Source organism: Callithrix jacchus, chromosome 7 (genome assembly GCF_049354715.1).
Source record: "Callithrix jacchus isolate 240 chromosome 7, calJac240_pri, whole genome shotgun sequence".
In the NCBI taxonomy this organism is placed as follows: domain Eukaryota; kingdom Metazoa; phylum Chordata; class Mammalia; order Primates; family Cebidae; genus Callithrix; species Callithrix jacchus.
The window spans coordinates 99105264-99118983 of NC_133508.1; the positions used below are offsets into that span (position 1 = coordinate 99105264).

Sequence of the window (13720 nt, forward strand, 5' to 3'; positions counted from 1 at the left end):
ATAAAGGAGAAATAAGAGTAAATCAGCCAAAGGATTTGTTAAGTAGAGTAGAAGAGAATGGAGTAAGGGAAGACCCTGAGGTGGGTAGATCTCCGTTCAGCTGAGAAGTGGAAAGAAAGCCTGTGCAGCTGGGCTGGGGATGGTGGATCACCTGAGGTCAAGAGTTCAAGACCAGCCTGGCCAACATAGTGAAATCCAGTCTCTACTAAAAATACAAAAATTAGCCGGGTATGGTGGCATGCACCTGTAGTCCCAGCTACTCGGGGAAGCTGAGGCAAAAGAATTGCTTAAACCCAGAAATGAGAGGTTGCAGTGAGCCAAGACAGTGCCACTGCATATCCCAGTACCACTGGGCAACAGAGTGAGACTCTGTCTCAAAAAAAAAGCAAAAACAGCCTGTGCAGCTGGACTGGGGCATAGTGAGCAAGGGAAAAAAGCACTAGAGGGGGCCAGACATGGGGGCTAGAACCTCAGAGCCTCTTCATTGACTTTGCACTTGATCCTAAGTGCCTTAAGAAGCCATAAGAAGGGGTTAGAAATATGATCAGTTTTATGTGTTAGGATCTTAACTTTGCTGGGTGAAGAATGGGATGTAACTGGGTTGCTTTTACATTAATGCAGGTGAGAAATGATGATGGCTTATAGAAATAGGATCGGATGAAAGATCCAAGATATGTTTTGAAGGTAAAATCAATGAGACGTGCTGGTTGGAAGTACAGATGAGGGAAGAGAATTTTCAAGAATGACCTCTGGTTCCTGGTTGAACAGCTGGACAGATATTGTTGACATTTACTCAGGTGGAGAGAATTGGCTGTGGAACCATATGGTGATTGAGTGGGATAAAAAGCTCTATTTTATTTGAGATGCTTGTAAGACATCTAGTGGAGACATAAAGTAAGAATTGGGTATGCAGGTTCTAAGCTCAAAAGATTTAGGCTAAATATGTGAATTTGGAAGACATCCATATATAGACTAGTCTTTGAATTTAAGGGAAGGTAATAATTCACCTAGTTAGAGGTAATTGAACTCACATTGGAAAGGAAGGATAGGTGGGGTATAAATTAAATAAAGAGCACAAAAATTAGCCAGATGGTGGCCCATATCTGTAATTCCAGCTACTCTGGAGGCTGAGACAGGAGAATCACTTGAACTCAGGAAGTGGAGGCTACAGTGAGCTGAGATTGTGCCATTGCACTCCATCCTGGGTGACAGTGAGACTCCATCTTAAAAAAAAAAAATGAAAGAAGAAGGAAGAAAGGGAGGGAGGAAGGAAAAAAAAAAAGAGAAAGGCATTTCAAGAAAAGGCAGTGATCTGTGACTTTTAAGCTCATCACCCTGTAATGGATCTTAAAGCATTCCCCAAAGATAGCATGCTTTGAGTAGAATGCACTACTCCAGGGCAATCTGTAAAGAAACATGTACTTGAGGGGTGTGTGTTATCGGATGAATCACCCCGTATTGCAGACTGGCAACAAGAAGATGCTACTGTGCGTCACACTTAAGAGGGAACTTAGTAGAGAGCAAAAGCTATTTGATAACAATGACTCCAGTTATGCTGATGGACCAGGAAGCCCTGAATCCATAAAGGCATACCTTAAACAAGCTCCACCTTCCAAAGGACCTACGGTTTACACAAAAAAGGTAGGGGAAAATGAAGCTGTCTTAGAGTGGGACCAAATTCCTGTTGATGTTCAGAATGGATTTATCAGAAAGGATACTATATTTTATAGAACCATCATTGGAAATGAAACTGCTATGAATGTGGATTCTTCCCACACAGAACATACATTGTCCTCTTTGAGTAGTGACACATTGTACCTGGTACGAATGACAGCATACACAGATGAAGGTGGGAAGGATGGTCCAGAATTCACTTTTACTACACCAAAGTTTGCTCAAGGAGAAGTTGGAGCCATAGTCATGCCTGTTTGTTTAGCATTCGTCGTGACAACTCTTCTGGGAGTGTTGTTCTGCTTTAATAAGGGAGACTAATTAAAAAACACATCTAGCCTAATGTTCCAGATCTTTCAAAGAGTCATATTGCCCAGGGGTTACCTCACACTCCTCCAAGGCACAATTTTAATTCAAAAGATCAAATGTATTCAGATGGCAATTTCACTGATGTAAGTGTTGTGGAAATATAAGTGAATGACAAAAAGCCTTTTCTGGAAGATCTAAAATCACTGGACCTGTTCAAAAAGGAAAAAATTAATACTGAGCCGGGTGCGGTGGCTCACACCTGTAATCCCAGCACTTTGGGAGGCCGAGGCGGGTGGATCACGAGGTCAAGAGATCGAGACCATCCTAGTCAACATGGTGAAACCCCATCTCTACAAAAAATACAAAAATGAGCTGGGCATGGTGGCGTGTGCCTGTAATCCCAGCTACTCAAGAGGCTGAGGCAGGAGAATTGCTTGAACCCAGGAGGCGGAGGTTGTTGAGCCGAGATCGCGCCATTGCACTCCAGCCTGGGAAACAAGAGCGAAACTCCGTCTCAAAAAAAAATTAATACTGAAGGACACAACAGTGGTATTGGGGGGTCATCATGCATGTCATTTTCTAGGCCAAGTATTTCTACCAGTGATGAAAATGAATCTTCACAAAACACTTGAAGCACTGTCCAGTAGTCTACTATGGTACACAGTGGCTGCAGACACCAAGTTCCATCAGTCAAGGTCTTCTCAAGATCTGAGTCCACCCAGCCCTTGCTAGATTCAGAGGAGCGGCCAGAAGATCTACAATTAGTAGGTCATATAGATGGTGGTGGTGGCATTTTGCCCAGGCAGCAGTACTTCAAACAGAACTGCAGGCAGCATGAATCCAGTCCAGACAGTTCATATTTTGAAAGGTCAAAGCAAGTTTTATCAGTCAATAAGGAGATTCTCTTAGATTTAAACAACAGATTTCAGATCATATTTTACAATCCTGGAGATCCGGACAAGAGAAAATGTTTAAGGAAGTTTCTGCCCAGATTCTTTTGGTCCAGATACTGAGGGACAAGTAGAAAGATTTGAAACAGTCAGGATACAGCCTGTGATTGGTGAAGGAATGGCTAAAAGTCACTTAGCACAGCCTGTACGGCAAGGCAGCTGCATGCCTCAGTGAAGGACTAGCAGTTCCTGTTACACTTCAGCCGTACCTATAAAGTAAAGCTAAAATTATTTTATCTGCGAACTCAGATTTTAAAAAGTCTCTACTCTCTGAAGATGATCATTTACCCTTAAGGACAAAAATGAACTGAACTCTCACATGAGCTATTTCCATTCCAGAATATCTGGGATTCCACTTGAAGCACTACATAAACTCACTTTATCCTCAGACTAACTGAATGACTTTGTGCTGTTTCAGGATGTTTGCTCTGAAGAAAAACAGAAAGCTTATCTGAAATTTGTAAAGTAAAACTTTTTGTTTTGCTACATAGAAAATAAGATATTTAAATAATAAGCTTAATGAGCACAGCTATATCAATTTTGATTAGAAAGTCATCAAACTGGCTTTGGGACAGTTAATATAAAAGATTGGAGGAGCAAGGTCTAGACCATCTACTTCAGCTAACATAACTTAAAAAGAGCTTCATAGGCCATAACCATATGAACCCAGCTTTTGTAATCTGACAGAAAAATGAGAAGTAGCCTCGTGTATATCAATGTACACAATATTCCTTAGGTTCCTTCCGTTGATAGTGATGCTGCCAGTTATTACTGGAAGAAAGGAATTCTAGAGCTTTAACTTGTTAGATTAAAAATACTCATGTTTTATTCATCAATAATCAGTAATCTCACTAGTTTTCAAAACTTTGCTTATTATTGACAACCTCTTTGAGGATCAGTTTTACAAACTCAACAGAGTGCCATGTTAAGAGCTAGGGAACCCCCAAACTATCTGAAGCATTTAAAAAATTGCCATTTTTAAAGCCGTGAATTGTTAATGTTTATATATATAAATGTCATTGACCTTTCTTGTTAAAACTTCAGAGAACTGGGTATATGAAACACTTTATACAGTATATATCTTCAGTTTAAATTTTGTTTTGAGTAATTTATTTTTATTTTTATATTTTATTATTATTTTTTAATTGTACTTTAAGCTCTGGGGTACATGTGCACATCCCATAGGATTGTTGCATAGGTACACACATGCCATGGTGGTTTGCAGTCTCTGTCCCCCGCATTGGCTACATCAGGCATTTCTCCCAGTGTTTTTCCTCCCCAGCCTCCCCGTCCCCCACTGTCTCTCCCCATCCCCCCACCCCCAACCTACTCCAGTGTGTGCTGTTCCCCTCCATATGCCCACATGTTCTCATTGTTCAATACTCACCTATGAGTGAGAACATGTGGCATTTGGTTTTCTGTTCTTGTGACAGTCTGCTGAGAATGATGGTTTCCAGATTCATCCATGTCCCTACAAAGACATGAACTCATTGTTTTTTGTGGCTGTATAGTATTCCATGTTATATATGTGCCACATTTTCTTTGTCCAGTCTATCAATGATGGGCATTTGGGTTGGTTCCAGGTCTTTGCTATTGTAAACAGCACCGCAATGAACATACGTGTGCATGTGTCTTTTTATAGTAGAATGATTAATAATCCTTTGGGTATGTACCCAGTAGTGGGATTGCTGGGTCAAATGGAATTTCTGTTTCTAAATCCTTGAGGAACCACCATGCTGTCTTGTACAATGGTTGAACTAATTTACACTACCACCAACAGTATAAAAGTGTTCCTTTTTCTCTGCATCCTCTTCAGCATCTGTTATCTCTAGATTTTTTTTTTTATAAATTTTTCATTGCATTTTAGGTTTTGGGGTACATAAGCAGAACATGCAAGACAGTTGCGTAGGTACACACATGGCAGTGTGTTTTGCTTCCTTTCTCCCCTTCACCCACATTTGGCATTTCTCCCCAGGCTGTCCCTCCCCACCTCCCCCTATCTCTAGATTTTTTAATGAACGCCATTCTTACTGGTGTCAGATGGTGTCTCAATGTGGTTTTGATTTGCATTTCTCTAACAACGAGTGATGATGAGCATTTTTTCATATGTTTGTTGGCCGCATAAATGTCTTCTTTTGAAAAGTGTCTCTTCATATCCTTTGCCCACTTTTTGATGGGGTTGTGTGTTTTCTTCTTGTAAATCTGCTTTAGTTCTTTGTAGAAGAACTAAGCTGTTCTGGATAGCAGTTTTTTGTCAGATGTGTAGATTGCAAAAATTTTTTCCCATTCTGTTGGTTGCCCATTCATGCTACCAGACTTCAAATCATACTATAAGACTACAGTAATCAAAACAGCATGGTACTGGTGCCAAAACAGAGATATAGACCAATGGAACAGCGCAGAGGTCCCGGAAGCAATGCCACACATCTGCGATCATCTGATCTTTGACAAAATTGACAAAAACAGGCAATGGGGAAAGGATTCCCTGTTCAATAAATGGTGTTGGGAAAACTGGCTAGCCATGTGCAGAAAGCTGAAACTGGACCCCTTCCTTACACCTTACACTAAAATTAACTCCAAATGGATTAAAGATTTAAACAGAAGTCCTAACACCATGAAAACCCTAGAAGAAAACCTAGGCAATACCAGTCAGAACATAGGCATAGGCAAGGACTTCATGACTAAAACAGCAAAAGCATTGGCAACAAAAGCAAAAATAGACAAATGGGATCTAATTAAACTTAAGACTTTCTGTACAGCAAAAGAAACTTTTTTTATTTTTAAGTAGGCAAAGACGAAAAATTTCTTATTTTTAGTAAATGTTTGAAGCAAACTAAGAGGACTTGGGCAATATTTACCAAAACAAAACAGAACCCCCCAAAAATGTACATCTTGATCTTAGCAAATGTCCTTATTATAGAGATACTTAATAAAGAGATGATATTTTAATATTTGCAGTTCTGAGATAGAGTGGAACTTAGTTCCACATTATGATTTAGAAGTTTTTTAAACCTTTCTTCTTCAGGGGAGAAGTGAGCCGGGCCTCAAGTTTAGTGCTAAAGCCACTAGTGTGCGTATGCTGTTCCCTAACCACCACATGTGACATGGAGGCAGAGGTTGAAAATAGGGGCTAAGAAAGTAAGTGGAAATTAGCAAGTGTTATTAGTTGTTGACTACTGCTATCAAGTGAATTCAGAGCAAACAGGTTTTTCTGTCATATTTAAGTTATAGAAACCAGGCAGGCTTAGAATAGTTCCTAGAGGTTATTGAAGGATGAAAAGCTAAGAAAACTTGGTATACATTTACAATTGGAATATAATTATACATTTTACTCTCAGAATACTATTTACATTAGACTTCCTGTTTCTTTTATATTCTGCATTTACATAATGCCAGATCCTTTTAGAGTTCTTTCACATATATGATCTCCTTTATGAAACAAAGTAGATGCTTTATTCTGATATATCCAGTATTCCCACTTTAGGGCAAAAGTAGGTTAATGGAATGACAAATTCAAAGTAGATGAGGAAAATCAGGCACAGAGAAGTCAAGGTAGGGACAGAGAGACCCAAATTCACACAATAAGATAATGGCATCACCACCGTTTACACTGATCATCAAAGGCTGGGTTTGTCTTGCTATATGTGTCAGGAAATTTATACCAATTATGTTTTTCATTTTCTCAAAATAAGTCACATGATTGTAATGTTTAGCTGCAACTTTTCTCAACAAATAGTGTCATGAAGAATATTGTAGTGTGAGGTTTGTACATTTCAGGGTCAGTTATACAGTGTGAAATCATGATCTGAGGGAATGAGAATGGAGGATCATTGGAGGCCATGATGTAAACAGATCTGCATCTTGAAGCGTGTATAAAACATGATACTGTGAGTGAACACCCCCATCTCCAAGAGCACTTTATACATATTATGTAGATATATGATTACTGTGCAAAAATTCACTCTGGAAATGAATAGATATTAGAGCATGAATATGTAATGTATATCTTCTGCCCTAAGGAGAAAAGAAATCATAAAACTTGTTTTATATTCAAAATTACATTCCCGAGCACGTCTTAGAATAATCTATGTTTTGATGCATATAAATTGTATTTTAGGTAAACAAAGAAACAAATCTGGTTTATTTATGTAAAAACTAGTCTAATAAAGTTAGTAGCTTTATTATTTTAAATCTTTAGTGTCTAAAAGTGTTATTTAAAGTAACACTAACACATCAGGAAACCTTTTGTAGACAAAACTAGTTACCACTGCTTCTGTAACTGCGGTTGCTTCCTTTAGGGCTAAAAAAAGGATCCAAGTGTTACATGTGTTGATATTATAACTTGTCAGTTACTGATGTCTGTGGTTTCCTACCCTCATCTCTCAAAGGGATAATACTGAATAATTATTAGAAAACTATAAAACTTTATGCTTTGTACCATTAAATCCTAAAATTTTAATCCTATTTTTTTTAGTATGGATCAGTCAGCACTTGGGAACATATTTAACATCTGAGTAGCAGCAGGGAAAAAAAGCAAATTGCATTCATATGTTCTATATTCATATCTCTTATCTACCTAATTGTTCATTTAATTTCACCCTTACTCCTTGATAAGGGATTTTACCACATGAAGTCATCCAAAGACCTTCCCTCTTACTGTGAAGTTAAAGATCAGTGAAGTACACTTACAAAACATTTATTAAAGCTCATATTTAAAGTAGAGCATCTAGTTTGAGAAACAGAAATCAGACAATTATTAAAGATGTCTTTTTTCTACCCACTTAACTAGGTAAAACCATGCCATGTAAATGTAGAAGTAAAATAATCGTATTGAATTCCCTGAAATATTTCTGTTTACTGGCATTTATCGACCAAGTAAATCAAGCAGGAGAGATCTTCCTTCATTCTGTTATAGTCCACATCATTCTCTCTAATTTTGCTCAGTTGTTGTTAAGAGCATATTTCTAAATCATACATTTTTGTTTCAATAAAGTTTTATTTTGTTGAGATGAGTAAAATATCAAATTTACTGGGCTAGCTTTCTGTTATAGGTATTGTTGATTATATGCTCAGATAAGGTTACTTTCTAAACCAATGTTTGGACTTTTCTGTAAATTAAAAGAAATGGAATCATAAAATAGCAAGTGTTTCAGGGTTAGCCTAAAATTGGGCATTGTCACAGATTTCAAAGAAGGTATGAACGAGCAAGCTTATGCCTAATTCTTCCTTGGACTGGTCCTTGGCAGCAGTGCCTTTTCAGACTTCATAAACAGAATTCAGACAGATGAAGTCGAAACAAAACTTTACAGAGCCTAGTGTATTAGCCGTTGCATTAATCTGTTTTTTCTATCGTATACACTGCTAGTATGTGCATTAGCATGATATTCTCATATGCATTGCATTAAAAATTAAAAGGTGGGAGCTCAGGGTGAGCTCTTCGGTTATTCATTTGTTCCTATGTTTTCTTTCTTTCTTTCTTTCTTTCTTTCTTTGAGATGAAGTCTCACTCTGTCACCAGGCTGGAGTGCAGTGGCACAATCTTGGCTCATTGCAACCTCTGTCTCCGGGGTTCAAATGATTCTCCTGCCTCAGCCTCCCTATTAGTTCAGACTACAGGTGCACACCACCATGCCCAGCTAATTTTTGTATTTTTAGTAGAGACGGGACGTCACCATGTTGGCCAGGATGGTCTCGATCTCTTGACCTCGTGATCTGCCCTTCTGGGCCTCCCAAAGTTGTTTCTAAATTTTTAAGGGCTTTTCCCTCAGTAGATAGTTTCTACAAACTGGTTAGTTTAACTTCATTACCCATTTAATTAAAGTTGATGGGTTGTGATGAGATGCATTTATGGCTGATAGTGATATTTTTTTATCGCTTGAACACAAGCTTTGTCTGAATAATAATTCCAGGTTTCAAAGGCTGTTACATTAATACCATAATGTGATGTGTCAGAAACAAAAAGGTAGATATTTGAAAATTCTCTGGTCTCAATGTGTATGTTTATTGAATATACTCTAAAACTAAATGTGCAAATTGTTAGTAGGACAGTGCAGTGATTAGCATTGGGTGTGTCTCTTATATCCTAGCTGCATCCCATTTTCATCTAAGTGCAGTCCTTTCATGTTCACTTGCCGTTTGGAAGGCTTGTTTAGAGGATAGAATGTATTTTTACCTTTGCAGTAAATTGCATGTGCTAATTGTAACCACAGCTGTCCTTTTTACGTTGACACAACTCCAAATGTTATCTTAAATATTCTATTACATATCAGCTCTAATCCTTTAAGTGCATTTTAAGAAATAAATACTTGTTCAAATAAAAAAAAAGAAAGAAAGAAAAATAAAAGGCAGTGACGTGATTAAATCACCAAGAAAGGAATGGACTTGCAATCCAGTTGGTGGAAAATAAAACAAAATGGGGTTGGATTTTGAATGCCCTCCCAAGTCGGCCAGTAGCTCTTCTATATCCATGGGTATAGTATGGAGAGAAATCTGCGAACAGTCTAGGAACTTTATATATCAGCAGGAAGCATTTTGTTATGAGCTTCTTTGGTTTATATTGTGAAACATAAAATCAAACTTGACATAGATCTTGAGATAATTATGTTTGTTGTGCATCATAATGGGTATAATGACTATAAAGGATAGTCATTATCTCCCGCAGACCACTGCCAACCATTTGCTAGTAATGTGGTGGAAATAGGTCCAAATAATCAGAACCAGTATTGTAGGAGTTGTATGCCTATCACCCTGGTGATGAGATTTCAGCCATCATCTACTCTACTCTGTTGGGATAAGGAGGAGGATAATTCACCTAACCACAAAGGATTGTCTGTCTGGAGCTCTGCCCTCCGCATCGATCACTCCTCCTCACACTCCACCTTGCAGGCCCATTGTAGACACCCCATCATCCTTCATTTGGCAAAACAAAGTTAGAAGCTAAGTGAGGCGGCTGGGATCCTTTCCAGTTCAAAGAACAAAACGTGCCAGACATTAATGGGGCCTAAAGGTTGCACATGCCCATTTGGAAAATTTATATTTCACAGTGCTTGCTCAAAGAGTCAAAGCTAAAAGAGTCAAAGCCTTTCCAAACTTATCCTCTGCAGCACCTGACTCACTAAGTGGGATTTGAGTAACTCCTAGCGTCATCACTCTTTGTCACTAATAATTGCATCTTAGTATCCCTTGAGTAATACATCTTTTTTTGTGGGTAGTAACTTTGCATGCTTGGAAGCTATATATATGGAAGTTATATATATATATATTTAATTCTATGATGCTGTGTGTGCATTTTCAACTGAGAACTGATGAAGTATTTATAATTTGAGCCAGGAATGTAGCATTTACTGTATAGTGATTCCGCCAATTTTAACATTTCGCAGAAATGAGGACGCAGTCAATCAAATGGCCGTGACACCTTTTCCAGTGCCATCAGGTTCTCCATCTTCTATTGAGGTAAGGTTGTTTCCAATTAGCTCTTAATGAATTAGCTGGATTTGTTATGAGCATTTTTCCCAACGCAGACATTTTTGTTATTCAGTATTTGGTATTCCAAACTCTTGGAAAATTTCCCTGACCAAAATAGAAAGTATTTGAAGTATTGATTATAAAGTAATTTTTTAGTAAATATGGTAGAACTTAACCATATAAATATTACCTTCTTCGGACTGCTCTAAATATATAATTTTGTTCTAATTGGGCATTTCAGAATTTATAAGAAAATTCTCTTTGTTTATGACTGAATTTACCCCTTTCTTTACGGCTTTGAAATACTTTAATACATATGATTACAGATGTCTCTAAATTGTTTACTTTCATCTGTTAATAGAGAAAGTGCTAGCAGAACAAGATTGCTGTAACATTGGTTGGCTTCTGGAGTAGATGTAGAGTTGTGTCATGAGTTTGTCTCCCCAGCTAAAAGAATATTCCTTCTCTTTTCATTTTATATTTATTGAATTGCTTTTCAACTCCAAAAAGAAATATATACTTATTATTACTAATTAAATAGTGCAGGTTTTTCAAAGAAATCTCTATTTTTCTTTCACTAACTCCCTGAGAAAGTTAATATTCATTATTCAGTATCTTTTCATACTTTTTCCTTTGCTTCTATAGTCAACATAAATAGCTATATATAGTGTCCGTTTTAATAAAAATTTAATTGTGCGATACATATGATTTTTATTCCTTCAACAAGTTTTCAGGGTTCTGGGCTGGGGTGGATGGTTGGTGGGATGGAGGTGACCTCGGAGCAGCACTTGGAAGACACAATGAAGAGCCACTCTATTGTTGGAGTCCTGTGCAGACATTCACAAGGATTTAATCTGGGTTGCCATGGGACCCAGTCAGATGAGCATGCTGGAGTGATATCGGTTCTAGCCCAGCAAGCAGCTAAGCCAGCCTCTGATCCCACTGACATGGCTGTGGTGTGTTCAGAATCAGCTAATGGGAACGTTATGATCCAGAAGCTGATGGCATCACAAAATGGCCTCTTGATGTCTCCTGTCTGTCCTTCAGCAGCTTGTCATTGGAACTCAATCCCACCTATGTTAATTATCTTACAGAACTACTAAAGTTCCAGTAGTTAGGCCATTCATTGAATGTGCAGTGGGCACTTTTCTATTCATTTAAGAGCGAATTGCTTTTTAACACTATGGACTGATCTATCAAGCTAGTAGTAAGAAAGGATCATGTTTTAAAGCAGCAGGTCCAGGTCACTTTGTATATAGAATTTTGCTGTATTCAATAAATCTGTTTGGGGTGGGGGGGAAGCAAGCATTCATTGGGTGCATATTATTTGTTAAGCACTCTTTTGGGCATTAGAGATCTAGGTGTAAGTAAAACAGATAAGGCTTCCTACCAATTTGTTATCTTTCTCATGGTTGAAGAGAGAAAGATGAAAATTAACTAAGAAGTAAATAAACCAAGAGAATTCTCATATAGTGGTCAGTGGCTTGGAGAGAATTAAAGTGGGGAATGTGACTACTTGCTTAGTTTTAGAGAAGGCCACTTGTGTAGCCGAAATACAGATTAGTTACCTGCTGCTTGCAGAGTCCAGTTAGCAAGAAGGGGTCTGGTATAAAGAAGGTGATTTATTCCAAAGCTAGCTTTGGGGAAGGAATACAGCCTTCCTGTTTTAAGCGTAACTGCTTCACTTTTGGAGCAGAAAGCTGGCACTTTTAAAAGGCAGGGGAGGTAATTAGCAAGGGGAGGTCCACGAACTGGCTCCAGCACCTTAGCTGCCGGGCAGTCGAGCTGGTAACTGCTGGTGCCTTCTTGTGCAGGACTAGGTCAAATTCTCTCCAGGTGGAAGAGAGTTTCATATCTCTCGAGGCAGTCTCCTGGTCGAGTGATGGGGGCCCATAGAATCAGCTGTTATCTCTCCAGGCAATCTTCTGGTGGGTGAGGGTTTCTTTCTGGATCTCTCCCAAGCACACAGTTAGATGAATTTGCTCTATAGGGAGTGTCTGGTGAAGGGGAGGTAAAAGGCTATATATTTGCATTTCTTTTTTTCTTTTTGAAATAGAGTCTCACTCTGTCACCCAGGCTGGAGTGCAGTGATCTTGGCTCACTGCAACCTCTGCCTCCTGGATGTCAAGCCATTCTCTTGCCTCAGCCTCCCGAGTAGCTGGGATGACAGGCACCCACCACCACACCCAGCTAATTTTTGTATTTTTAGTAGAGAAGGGGTTTCACCATGTTGGCCAGGCTGGTCTCAAAATCCTGACCTCAGGTGAAATCCTGACCTCAGGTGATCTGCCCGCCTGGGCTTCCCAAAGTACTGGGATTACAGGAATGACCGTATATTTGCATTTCTAAAGCACTAAGTAGGAAGTGGGGAACTTGGGGAATGAGAAAAAAATGATTATGTCTTAGAAAAATAGTAGTACTTCGTTACACTTGGGCAAGGTGACATTTAAAGAAAATAAAAATTAAAAGAAAAAGCCAGACATTCAAATATAAGACGGAGGAGCCTTTCCCGCTCAGCGGATAGAAATAGCTCTCAGGTGAGAATAAGCTGGGGTGTGTTTGAGGAATGTGGCTGGAAGCAGGTTGGGAGCTGGGAGAGCAGTGGAGTATGAGACAAGAGGGAGAGAAAGACTATATAAGTCAGAGTTAGAAGTTTGGGTTTTATTCTATATGCAGTGGAAGCCACTGGAAGGATTTAAACAGGGGAGTAACGTGAACTCATACGTAGTTTTGAAGGATCCATCTGGCTATCTAAGGGGAAAAAAATAACTTTTTTTCTTCAAACCTCATAGGTTCTTAGTTGGAATGAACCCTTGTTACAAAAGACAGATTAACAAGAGAAAAACAGAAGTTTAATGACATATGTATTTCCTATATACATGGCAAACACCCAGGGAATGAGTAGTTCTCAATGAGGTGGGTTTAAATTCTAGCTTAAATAGCATCTTCAACAAAATGATAAATGTTTAGAGAAGTGACAAGGCAGAGGAAGAAGACTTTGTTTCTAGGGATGGCAATTTGAGGGACGGTAAGCAACTGGCAGATAAAGGCTAGTTGGTATAGCTTATTCATGTGGATTCTCCTGGTACCACCTCCAGGGGATAAGGGTTCTGTGTTATCTTCAGGGGTTAACCTTTGTTCTCCCTGGTGCACAGGGAGGGAGATATCTTTTATGTATGTCAATGTTGTCCTGCTTTTAGACAAATAGAGGGAGAGCAGAGGGTTTTCCTGCATCTGCTTCTTCCTAATTGCCTTCAGCTCAACGATCCTTCCTTTTTAGAGTGGCATATTCTCATCTCCTGCAGCTGCTAGGTAGGGAATGGGTT

At 38.8% G+C, this 13720-nt stretch overlaps 1 protein-coding gene and 2 pseudogenes across 30 annotated transcripts in view; all 3 read left to right on the plus strand.

The window, feature by feature from the left end:
• Window positions 1-13720, plus strand: part of PATJ (PATJ crumbs cell polarity complex component) — a 411839-nt gene that overhangs the window by 280159 nt on the left and 117960 nt on the right. For all 30 annotated transcript variants that reach the window (XM_078332015.1, XM_078332024.1, XM_078332028.1 and 27 more), the window contains one exon: window positions 10310-10382. In XM_078332015.1, the coding sequence (XP_078188141.1) occupies window positions 10310-10382 (73 nt within the window). The remainder of the gene's footprint in view (window positions 1-10309; window positions 10383-13720) is intronic.
• Window positions 1280-2461, plus strand: LOC144577012 (interleukin-6 receptor subunit beta pseudogene; annotated as a pseudogene).
• LOC144577121 (interleukin-6 receptor subunit beta pseudogene) lies at window positions 2454-3222 on the plus strand (annotated as a pseudogene).